We start from the raw sequence: 12,740 nt of genomic DNA, 5'->3' as shown, positions 1-12,740 counted from the left end.
TTCACAAGTTCATCTTGCATGCTGAAGTTAGTGGCACTGATGCATGAGGGTAGCTTGGTCACTGGGCAAGGGAATACCTGAATTTCCCAGCAAACGTGTGCATGGATGTCTACCACAGCTCCATGGCTGCAGGCAAGAGAATGTGGGGTGACGTGTGCCCTGATGCCCATGGTAAAATGGGGAATCTGTTCTTTAATCTAAGCGCTGCTCTGCTCTGAAAAGCCAATATACAAATGCTGCTTTCTCACTTCATAGATCTGGTCCCTCTACTTGTCTGGTATCTTGGGTATTAAAATTCACTTGGGGTTTTCAGACTGAGCACTCAGAGCTGACAGAGTGATGGAGGAGTGAGCTGGAGTATCTTTCCTGCCCATGTGTTGCATGGGCTTGATTGCTATGTTCTTGGTATGGTCAATCAGTAACACCTTATGCAAGTCCACTGGGAGCCTACTGATGGTCTCTGAAGGCATTATTTGGCATAACCAGAGATAATTGTATAACTAGGGGGTAATTAACTTCCAGGAATTAAAGAATCAAGCTTAGGCTGCACTGCTCCTAGGGGTGAGTCTGTAAGGATGGGAGTTAGAAAAATCTATTCTTCTCTAATCATTTGAGCACATGTGACTTGGAAATCCTTGATACATGGGGAATGTAAGGCTGCTGCAAATCATATCCATGCATTTCTAGGCAATTCTTTAATAGGAGATAAGGGAGGAGGGCTTGAATACGGTCCTAACCCAGTCCATTTGTGTTTCAGGTAACCCTGTCACAGTGGGAATGAGCATCCATATCTCCAGCATTGACCAGATCTCTGAAGTCAACATGGTAAGTTTGAGGGGAGGGGAGAAGCCTAATAAATTGTTCTTCCATTTTCTGGTTGAGATGTGCTTCCAAGACAATGGCTCCTTGGAGCCACCTGAGATCTCAGGGTACACTTCTGAAAAGCAGGGTAGTCACACCCCTGCTTCCTTTGCCTCCTACTACAGATCTTCCCTGCAGCTGGGAAGTTGTTGGAGGAAGAGGGATATTTGCCTGGTACTGAAGAAGTATTTTTTTTCTTCTGCTTTGGACACAGACTTTTGAGAGGTGATGGGAACTCTGATATAAGACAGAATTCTTCCTCACTAAAGCATAAGGAATTCAAGGATGATGTCTCTGTGATGAAAACGAAAATCAAACACTTAACTGGGCTGTAGAAAATGACTTTTTTTTTTCCCCAAATTTCTTTCTCAGCATACTGGTTTCAGTCTGCACCTTGCTCCTTCCACCTGCTGAGTGGTCTGTGTCACTGGGACTGCCTGTCAGTTGTCCCCACAGCCTCAGCCCAGTCCCAGGCTGAAACAATCCTGAACTCACTGAAACAACACTTGCAAGACAGGACTGGCATGTGGGACCTCTGTGGTACACGCCTACCCCTGCTGATGGTACTTGTGATGTGGCTGAACATGCTGAAAAACTGTAGTTCACTTCCTAATGTGGGGTAAATTCTAGTAGGGTTAGTGAGTGTCTATACCAGCACACTGAAGTGTCCCTGGTGTTATTTGTGAACATGTGGATGGAGGATCTCTGCTGGCATCTCTGGAACTAGTGACATCTTATCCAGAGTAGATTCTCATCCCTTATCGTTCTGTGCTGGTTGCACAGTCACCTCTTTGAGCCGTTAATGCTTATGCCTTAAAAGAGTAGACACGAGTTGTATTTTTCAATTGACAAAAAGGCAGTGGTGGCTTTACAGTCAGCCTGTGCCTGTCAAGTTGAAAAACAGTCATTGGCTTTTCATGCTTGCTGGTGGTAATTTGCCATTTCTTTGGCGACCTGTACTGGAAAGGGAGGCATCTAATGGAGATCTGGTTTTGGGTGGCATTTATAGGCTGGAGCTTTTCATACCACTGAGAAGAAAAAATTTATCTGCTCAGATACCAATGGTTTGAGGTGAAATTTGTTAATTGTTTTGGTCATGTGTTGGGTACACATCCAGGCCTGTGCTATTGTGTCTCAGAAGCCCTTAGCACTCAGCAGAGGACATGGATTGCACTGATCATTGCCTAACCTTGCCTTCCTCCCTCCTGCCCAGAGGCTTTTCCTCCAAACACCTCTTCTTTCCAAGAGGCTGAGTGGAGTGGAAGGCTGGTGGGGACCTCCTGGCAGCAGCTATCCTGTTCCTCAGTTCCTGACCCATGCAAGAAAATCCTAGGCCAATTTAGAGCTCTTGCTGTTCAAGTCAATTAAAACCTTGGTCTCCCAATGCTCCTGTCCTATTTATCTGTTTCTGGACTCTCCTGCCCTGTTTCTCTGGCCCACCAGCTATTCTGCTGTTGCATGGGGGGAGGAGGGGAAGTGAGACAATCTGACTAGTCATTTTGGTTTCCAAGCTGCTTGAAAATCCTGAATGCATATGTTGATATGACCCAGGGTGAAGGGCCAACCATGAACCTTCAGGTTCTCATATGGAACAGTTTCTTTTGCAGACTCTCTGCTGTTATCCCACCATTACCATAATTATCTGCATGTCACGTTACCTCTCAGTCTAGTAACAGTGACGCTGGGCAGTGTGTACAATCAGAAATTCAGGTACAGACCTATGTCCCCATTGCATTGCATAGCTGTGCTTGAGGTTAGGCTCAACTTAGAAGAGCCAGATGGCTTAACCTAGCTCCATCTATCTTGCCTGTGAGGACAGAGCTCAACTTTGAGTCATCTCCTCCCCCGATCTCAACTTCGACCTGAATTTTCCTATGATGTGGTGAACCAGCTGTCACCTTCCTTGCTAGAGCCAGCATGAACAATCTGGGGTCTGGGCCTGTAGCTTAAGACCCCAGCTGACACAAACATAACTGGGAAGGAGTGAGGGATTTGGTTCTCAGCTTACCTGTAACAACTGCCCTGTTCTTCCTCTGTAGACCTGAGAAGATAGCTGAGCACTGCAGAGGCTGGTTCAGGATGAACCTCTTGCTGGAGATGTGTCCATAGACTATAAAGGTTGATCAAGTCCTTTGTCATACACCTGTTGTGAGCAGCTGTGGCCAGGCATGCTGTGTCCTAGGCTAGTAGCCATTCTTTTAGCAATACTTTTCAACCCTTGTCATGTGAATGTGATGGTCTCCCCTCTCCAATGAACACCTGCTTCCCTCTGCCGCAGGATGGCTGGGGCAAATGTGTATGCTCAGGGCTGGGCAGAAACAGCGACAATAATATCTGTGGGGCGCATGGGAGAGCAGGTTTCCTGGCATGGACCTTCATCCACATGCTGCTCTGGATCTTGCAGAATTTGGGCAGCACTATTGATGGACATTGAGTGCTTTGATGGTTGTGGCATGGCTATAATCAGGCTGGGCACCAGGCACTGTCCAAGCCACACTCCTGTTGATACTGCAAAGGCATGTCACTTCTGGGCTTTTGATTATCCCTCCTGGCTCTCTCTTTGACTTGACAAGCATAATCTCCTGTCCATCCTTCCTACATATGCTGGGGCAGGGTGGGGGGGAATGGGGGACAAAGTGGCTAAATGTGAGAACGTACTCAAGATCAAGATCTATAAGTGCCATGGTGAGGCAGTTTCAAAAAGGGGTTAAAAAATCAGAATCGTCTTAAAGAACAAACATTTAGGGAGCAGAAGAGTTATCATGTGATGTAAATTTCCAGGCTGAAGGGATTTTATGTGCATCATTCTTCTGTGTGACAGATGCCCCACAGAAAGGGCTGTGTCTTACCCCTGCTCTGGACATGGATACTGGCAAGAAAAACAAGGCAATTTTTGGCATCATGTGTGATTGGGAAAGGGACTGTGCAATGAATAAATTAAAGGCACACAAGTGAAGCTGGGTTGCCATGGCAACCAAATAGCTTCTATTGTTCCACAAGGAGTGTTATTACTTACTGCCCCTTGTAGGATAATTAATTAATCCTCAGACATCCTTTTGGGAACAATGGCCCTGGTGCTGGGGCTGGGCAGGCTGAGGAGAGCCCCCAGCTCTCCCATGCCTTTCCCTGGGACTCTTGGCATCTGCAGGCTGTGTGATGGCAGGGAACAAGTGTTGTCAGTGACTAGCCATTGCATGATTCAAAAAGTTGTTTTCCACAGGAGTCCAGCTGGATGTGGTGCTGTGGAAGAATACAGCTCCACCCGTGATCTAAGGAGCACTCCTTGCCTTCACTCCCATGGGAACTGTATTCCTAAAATGATGATGTGGTGACATTTCAATCCTGGAGGATACAGGGCTCTCTGCAAAGGCAACACAGTTATGTCTTTATGCTGGAAGTTCCCAGACACTCTGATGTACAGAATGCTTTGCAGCTGCTTGTATATGCTATGTGTTTCCTGGTGCTATACAAAGGCGATGCATCTCCATCTTCTTGGGGGCCATGCCCAGATACTGTGCCATGGCACAGCTCAGAAGATGGAGTCATGCCAGAGTGCAGGATGTTCATTTGTACAGTGCTGGCTTTGTAATGATGTCCCAATGATGAGGGACCAAAACTACAGTTCTTATTTAGAAAAAAAAAAAAAAAAGGTACCTTGTTCATTGCAGCTGCTGCCTGTGTGTGGTCAGCCGTGTCTTCAAGCTCACTTGCTAGAGTAATGCTTTATTACTGTGTACTCCTCTTAGCCCTGCTAAGCAACGCTGAGCTGCAGCCTCTGTTCTTGTCAGTGATTAGAAGGATTATTTGCTGAGCCAAGATCAGTGACATCAATTGAAATGCCTGGGTAAGGATGCCAGGGGCCAGGCCAAATAGGTATTGGGGAGGGCACATTTGACTGGCAGACCCTCTGGGAAGTGCTGATCCATGAAAATGAAAGGCCTAGCTGGAGTCTTTTCATATCCTGTATGAATTTGCAAGTTGGAGATTTAAAGGCAGGCTGAAAGAAGGAATGTCTTCATAATGTTGTTCAGTAGCTCAGATGACCTGTAAAGAATGGAAGGATGGTATCTCCTAGTTCTCCTTAAAGGAAATGGGCTGGATAAGTTACCTGGTAAATGCCATTTTGCTACAGGTGGCTGAATTGCAGTAAGAATGGAACAACATGCAGGTATTTATAGATGCTTGTTGGTGTATAGTGGTACTTGGACAGTGCTATGTTCAGACCTCTTGGTATGGTACCCATAGGTATTGAGGAGTCTAGCAGTGCTTCAGACCTGGAAGAATGAAGAGCACTGGCAGCGTGGAGCTCAAGTCACTCTGCGGCTGAAGCAGCATGCAGGTTTCTGTCCTTGTGGTACGTGGACTGAATGCTGCCCAAAGTCACTATCAGTTTAATGGTCTGGTTCAACCAACCTGCTTTGGTGGATCCAATTCTGATGTTATCCAGTACCAATGGCTTCAGAAGGAGCTGGAAATCTTCCCCCACTCCTGCATGTCCTTTCAACAGACAGCTGAGGACTGGCCTGTTCAGGGTATATTGTACTTGCTGCATGGTGGGACTAGAGGCTAATACTCCCAACTGTAGTCTTCTTTCTCTCTGGGTAATCTTTGGGGACATATTTTTTTAGTACCAGACAGTTCAGACTCCCTTCAAGCATTAGTGAACTATTTCAATAAGGAAAACAACCAGAAGTTTTGTATGTATTTGAAATAAGAGGTGGTTACCCTTCATAACGCTTCAATTTTCCTGCCCTATGATCTGTGCAGTCCTAAACCTGCTCCCTCCTGTGTATCTGCACACTGTAGAGAGCTCGGAGCATCCAGCCGTTATAACTGTGATTTCTTTGTGGGTCCTATAATTTATTTATCCCAAGATGCTCTCCTACATCTGCAATAACATTGTTTCAGTTTGTTATAGCACTAGCTTTAAAGTTTTATAAACCTGGTGACAAGTTGAAAAGTTACAAGAGGATTGTTGTAGAGGGCTAGTGTAAGAAACAAGGCTTCCAAATAGAAATGTTTGCAGGAATATATGTGCTAAAGGAACGATGCCTGTGGGATTGGCAATACCTTTTGCTGCGGGACAGTCTGCAGTGCAGATAGGTTAGAGGTTGGTGCAGGATGCTTGGCAAAGCTGACCTTGATGCTTCGCTTCATTGCCTCCTGCTGTCTACTCCTGTATCACCTGTTGTCACACTGCTGTCTTGTCGGACTGGCTGCGCTCGCGTTGACATACTGCACTGGATCTATTGGGGGTTATGGAAGAAAGCATCATGTCTGCTCTTTCCCAACTTCCCGAAGCTTGCTTGAAAAACAAGCTGTCTTGTTTGGCAAAGAAGTTTTCCCTGTTCATGAGGGAAAGGCATTAACGTAAGGCATGTCCCAAGACAGCAATGAGCTGCAAGGGTTTTAAATTGGCTTTTAACCCAAAATAAAGTGGATTAGGTTGTGTGTTAGGGTGTTCTTGACCAGGACAGTTCATATTACAACCTGTTATGTCACCATCAGTGGGGCATCACTCTTCTCACTACATCAAATTTTCCATCTATTAGGCATGTTTAAAATAGCCTTTGTAGTGACATCTGTCCTTATCAGGCTTTGCAGTTCTGTTTTCACTGGAGTATGAATATGCACTGACTAGTTGAATCTCGATTTCAGTGTAACCCATGCACAGTAATATATGTGCCTGACTCTGCTGTATGCTGGGTGTAGTTGATGAAAGAAGGCGGTGTGGATGGCTAGGCTCTGTATAAGAGGCTTTCTTTGGTACACAACACAGCAGCCTCTTAGGCTGTACATTCTCCTGGTCAGAGCTCTTGACCTTTGGGCCCTTTCAGGGAAGGGAAAGGCAGGAAAATGTATATCCATGTGGGATTGCTGATCTGGATGCATGATGTCCAATCCATTCTCGAACTGTTCTGACAGTGAAATTACGTATGCAAAACCCTGTTTTCCTCAGGGCTGATGCAGCTTTGGCAGTAGCCTTTGAGGACCTTCACCAGATCCTCTGTGTGCCTGCACTAATGGACAGAAACTACTTTGCTGCAATATGCCCTGAAAAGGATTTTCCATTGGTATAGATGTCTTGAGCTTTACAAAACAAGATTTTTAAGAAGAGTTTTCTACTATTATTCTGTACCTTATACTACCATAGATCCTCTTCAAATATATCAGCATTTTTCTTATTCTTAACTGAAAGTGTTCTGGTTTGTTGCCATCGCTTTGCAATGGAGAAATGACATACAGATATTCCCCAGTCAGTCTATTCTATGTCCCTGGATATCCAAAGGTTTTAAAAAAGCAAAGGTTAAAGCATTAAAATCCCACAGTCAGAGGTTTCTGGAGTTACCTGCTATGAGATACAAATATGACATGACACTCCAGTGTTGTAAATGTTTCCCTGTAGCCTAGGGTATCTATCTCCAGCCCTGTGACACTGTGGTATCTAAACTGAGAGCATGTGTGCACATTACAGCTTGGTATTTAAGGCTGCTGAATATTGAAGACTGCCAAAATATGGTAAAACTAAGAGGCAGCTTTGGTGCTGAGCTAATGATGGTGTGCTGTAATGGTACCGCAGGGGCCGTAGTCCTGTAGGCTCCTGAGATGGTAGTGTTGCAGGTAGCAGAGGACTCTGTGGGGCCTTGGTGCTGGAGAAGGGTCAGATCCTACCAGTGTGGCACGGTAAGAATGGCACAGCTCTGACTTGGGGTGAGATATCCCCAGGCTCTGTGCTGGCACAGACAGGTAGGGGTTATGTGCTTTGTTCACATGCTAGGGGCTTCTGTGTGCTGTGACTTAAGCTAAGGTATTGCAAACATGCAGCTGAGATGGAAGGTTTCTTCAGAGCTGGCACATGTCTGCGCTCTCCTCTGCTGATGATTGCTTCAGTACAACTTAGGTCATGCAGCTATTGTCACTTCAAGTCCTGGTGTGCAGGGCTGCAATGCATTGGATAGCTGTTTGCTTGGGAAATCAAACAGTGGCAGTTCTGTACATGTGAAACAGCATTTTCCTGAAGGGGAGAGTTACCAGGGGATGCAAAGGGCAGTCCTGCACAACGGTTGTGTGCAGTGTCCTGTGCACACTGCCATCAGTTACATAGAGTCACCTCGGTGACCTTCTCATGTCTCTGCTTCTCCAGCAATAGGAAGTAGCTTGTGCATAAACACATAACTACCTTGCTAGCTGAAGTAAAGCAACAGCATCTTGATGTTTTTTCCTTCTGCTAGAAGGATATTTGGAGAAATAAAAGATGGTTGTAGTGGAGTGGAGAGTAACCTCCAAATCACTCTAGACATAGTAGCTTTGAGCTGGTCTCTTTTACAGGCAAGAGCTACAACTGCCTGTTCTGTGGCTCATCTAGATGGATAGTAAGAGTAGAAATCTACTGAACTCCTAGAAACACCTTTGCAACAAAGCAAATGTCAGGGACCCATCTTATTTGCCATTTCTAGATTTGAGGTTACTTTGTCTATCCTTGCAGTGGTGACATCCTGTGACTGCTGAGGCTCAGGGTGACTTTCATTAGCACTGATACAGTCTAAAAAGTCAAGAGTCAGATGTGGATATCTGCTCATGCCGCATTATGCTTTTCTTTAACAGAAATACCACTGATTGATTGTGCTGAAAGATCCGTTGAACTAAGGCAGTGCGTGAGGACAAGGAAAGCATTAGGCCTCAGGGGTGCTCTGCAGTATGAATGTATGGGGGGGTGGATGCTCAAGTTTAAACAAGCAGTGGTCTCCGTTCTGCCTGAAAGACAGGAATGGTCATTCCACAAAAGGGTAGGGTTCTTGCACAAAATAGTTAAGAATAAAGCAAACTTGTGAAGGGGCCTGAAGTATTCCCCATTCATTGGTTCTGAAATTGGTTGCAAAAAGATTGTCCCGGCTTAAAAACTAGAAAATAGGTCAGTGTGACTCAGATGTCAATATTTACTGCATTTATGGCAACTTGTAGAAGGGAAAAATCTTATCTGTCTTCCATAATATTTCACAGATTATCCCATTCCCATGACAAAATTCTCCCTATGCCCTTGGTCCTGGTGTTGCTTGACTGCAGAGACAGCCCAGTAAATTCACTACATCTCAGAGTCAAGTTGCTAGGTAACAACCCAAAGATCACTATACAGTCTCTTCAAATGCTGTGGCCAGCTGGAAGCTAGGATCTGCACAAAGCACCAGCAATTCCTCCTGAGACAGAGGTCCCAAGGACTCAGCATGTGTAGCAGAGAGCAGCCTGGTAAAGCAGCAGTCCTGCCAGGTCCCTGCCACTGTACTGCCTGGAGGTGTCCTTATGTGAGAGAGCTTCATGGCTTCCCCTATAAAGGGGTCTCCTATGCTTGTGCTGAAGGACTCTGATGTTTTGAACATTAATCATGTCCTTGAATGAAATATTTTTGTCGGCTGAATTGCATGATTTTGCCACGTACAAAGATCAGTAAATGGTGAACTGTGGAAACCTTGTTGAAACAAGCTCTCAGTGGAAGAACAACTGAACTGCTGGACTAGAGAATGACTCTCTGCCTCTGAGGCTTTCTATTCTACCGTGCTGGTTTCTTTCTAGGGATCCTGTAGCATTCACATGATATCTTAATGGGGGAGTTTTCTGTAAACTCTTTGTCTGCATAAATGAAAATTCTTGGTTATGGGAAAGCTGTTGGGTAGACTGGCTGATTCCTAGCCTAGACCTTGGGGTTTGCAGCATGAATAAAATGTGGTGGCAATGCTTGTTGCAAATGATTCCCCCTGTGCATCTTTCCATGATGCTGTTATCCCTAATGAGCAGCTCTGCAAGTCCTCCAGTATCACAAGTTCAAGCCTCAGGAGGGCTGAGTCAATGCTGCTCCAGTACTGAGAAAGAGTTCACATGTTTTGCTCACTAGGCGATTTCCCAAATGAGAACATTTCTGTGCTCTCACTGAAGAGGCTAAGTTCACTCTGCATTTCGTAGGTGACTCCGCCGCACGTCAGGAGAGAAGTCATGTTGGAGAGGATAAGAGTCCATGGCTATATAGTTTGCAGCATACTTTCAGCTGAACAGTGCTATGTATTGCAGTGCTCCATCTGTTCCTGTATAAGCCAAGTTATCTTTAGATCTGAACATGTCAGTGTTGTATGGTGGTGGTATGAACCACTTCAGCTTGCACCCCAGCATTCCTGTAGTAGTTAGAATTGCTACTGCAGAAAACTTTGCCTGGGATAAAAATGTCTTTTTTTTTTTTCCTGCTTAAGTTTTTATTCAGGTTTTTACATAGGCAGAACTCCCACAGCCTTTATATATATTTTTTTTATATCTATATATTTAAAAAGCTGTCTGTAGTTGAGAGCAATGTTCCAAACTGCCACCTGTTTCAATAGCAATGCTGCAGCATTGGAGAAGATTACTGCAGAATGCTAAAGTACCTTCCCACAAGTGAAAGCTTCATCTGGTTTGATTGAAAACCAAATTAGATCTTGAGAATCTGACCTTCTGACATCCTGTCATATATATGTTTAAAGCATCTAGCAATAGAGAGTGCATGTGCGCAAGAGTGCCAGCACCTCAATATAGAACCTAGATCCAAATACAAGCATGTGCGTGTCATGTTGCTATTTGAATATGTAAATAAATGGGGCTATATATAGCTCTATATGTTATGTACATGTTAAGTGAAGGTGGTAGATATGACAGCTGAATAGCTTTGCTGTTTCTCAATGCTGGTAGAGGCTCCCTGCATGCTCCCTACATCTCTCGTGCTTGCTCCTACCCCCCTCAGCCTTTCTGCTATCACATTTTTCAGGCCTCTGGAGAAGATCATGTGTGGGGACAGGAGTTGTTAATATTCTGAGTCTGTGCTGAGTTGCTAGGCTACAGAGAAAAATGAACATTCAAGGAAAAGGGATGGTAAAAGGAAGAGGATCTACTGAGCTGTTTGGATATCCAGAAAGGTCCTCTGGTCAGATGAAAGGGATCATACTGGGGAAGGAGGGTGTGCATGCACGTGGGATGAAATGTGAGCAGTCCCTGCTGCCCTGACACAAGTGGAGTCTCAGGCCAGCTCTAGCCAGAAAAATGGCAGAGGACAGTGTAAAAGGCAAGATCCACTGGCCCCTTCCACGTCACTGCTTGCAAGGTGTGCACAGCTGGCCTGCTACGGTCTGTGCCAGTGTGCAGCGGGTCACCAGGCAGGAGTATGCCCTCTTATACATCCTTTGCCCACTTTTTGCAGGATACAATGAGCTCCCATCCGAGGCTCTACTGAAGAGGGAAGCAAACCCAAAACATACTCATTGCTTATAGATTGGACCTCATCTCCCTTTTCCACTGCAGCAACCTGCTACCACAGTATCTCCTTCAACTTCAGGGTGACTGCAGGGGAAGGCAGCCTGTGGCTTGTATCTCCCTGTCCATCCCCTTTGATGCATTTCTAGGTCATGGATACACGAAGTATTGACCCTTTTATCCATCAAGAGTTTGCAGCTAAGGTTCAAGGGGATGTGAGGTTTTACAATACACAAGCTCCTGTCTGAGCCTAGTTTTGCTAAGTCCCAGTCTAGTTCCTGAATACAAACCTGCTTCCTTTTCAGCTGTTCCCCCCATAAATGAGTGTCGGGTATTTAGCTGTACAGGCTGTAAGCCATCAGACCTACCAGGTGCCTTGTGGTCCAGTCTTCTGGAAGGATGGCTTTGCCCTGTGCTCCTCTTCCTGTCTGCAAGATTTCTGTTCCCTCTCAATATTACTGGCTGTATCAGAACCCTCAGAAAAATTAAACCGTGCCTTTGGGTATTTTTATTATCTGGATACTTTATTTACCGAGCTCACATGGGCTCCCTGCCAATAACTTTCAGCCAGCTCTGCAAATAGAGCTCCTTGGCTCCAGGACTGTTGGTCCTGGTACTGCAGAGAGCACTCACTCAGCATGGACAGAGACTGCAGCTTGTTCTCTGCCATCCAGTTGGCCGTGAAGTCAAAGTCTGCTTGCTTGTGGACCTCCACAGTCTGCTGAAATCTCCTTTTTCTTCATGCATCCTGTAATAAGCTTGACTTGTTCAGCAGAATCAGGAGTGTTTCATACAGCTGCATTTTGAATGCTATTGTCAGTTAACTACACTGCACCCATCCATCAGGTTTATGGTTCTGCAGCCAAGACTTGGATTGCTAAAGTGGAAGAACGATAGCGTAGGCCATATTGTGTGCACTGCTGCTGGTGTCAGCCTGGATTGGTTCCCTTGGCTTTACCCTGGCATAACCAAGGGCAGACTAACCCATGGATGGAGGCAGAAGTAGACTAAATCCATGATGATACATTATCTGGTCAGTACCCTTGACAGTAGAAATTGTTTCCTAGAACGGATCAGTTGATACTCCTGTACTTTTTTGTTGTCCCAGCATGACTATAGAGTGCTCTGTTCACACCACAGTTGAGACAGTTGATTGCTAGCCCTTTTCTCTAACAATAACTCGATCTTAATGAGTTTATTGACTTAGGGGCCACAGATACGGCTATGCATAATATCCATATGTAGAAGCAGTCACCCCAGATACAAAACTGGGTCTCTGTGTGCAGGAGTCTTGGGGGTTTTTCAAGTGCAGTAGTTTGCATCCAGTTTGCTTGGGCTTGTTGAAAAGTAGGCCTTGTTTTTTCAAACCACGGGACTACTGTCCTCTACCCTTAGGAGACTCCCTTGACCTAACTGAACCAGAAATATGTTCTGCTCTTCTGCATTTCACCATCTTATCTGTTTACTCCCAATTATTCTTCCTACATGATCAAACTTTGCTTCCTGTAGGAAATAAACACTATTCTAACCTTTTGGTCAAGCCAATCTGTGCCAGCCTAGTTGAGGTGATTGTTCCACCCAGGACATCTTAGTCATCTTACATCATTTAAAGG

At 45.3% G+C, this 12,740-nt stretch overlaps 1 protein-coding gene across 2 annotated transcripts in view; it reads left to right on the top strand.

Moving 5' to 3' along the window:
• LOC104015363 (gamma-aminobutyric acid type A receptor subunit theta) overlaps positions 1–12,740 on the top strand; it is a 74,377-nt gene that overhangs the window by 27,070 nt on the left and 34,567 nt on the right. For both annotated transcript variants that reach the window (XM_009468095.2, XM_009468094.2), the window contains exon 3: positions 758–825. In XM_009468095.2, the coding sequence (XP_009466370.1) occupies positions 758–825 (68 nt within the window). The remainder of the gene's footprint in view (positions 1–757; positions 826–12,740) is intronic.

Source organism: Nipponia nippon, unplaced genomic scaffold, assembly GCF_047370975.1.
Source record: "Nipponia nippon isolate SJK-2023a ecotype South Korea unplaced genomic scaffold, ASM4737097v1 scaffold_12, whole genome shotgun sequence".
In the NCBI taxonomy this organism is placed as follows: Eukaryota; Metazoa; Chordata; class Aves; order Pelecaniformes; family Threskiornithidae; genus Nipponia; species Nipponia nippon.
Note: the sequence above shows the minus strand (reverse complement) of the source record. Positions and strands in the feature narration are given on the sequence as shown.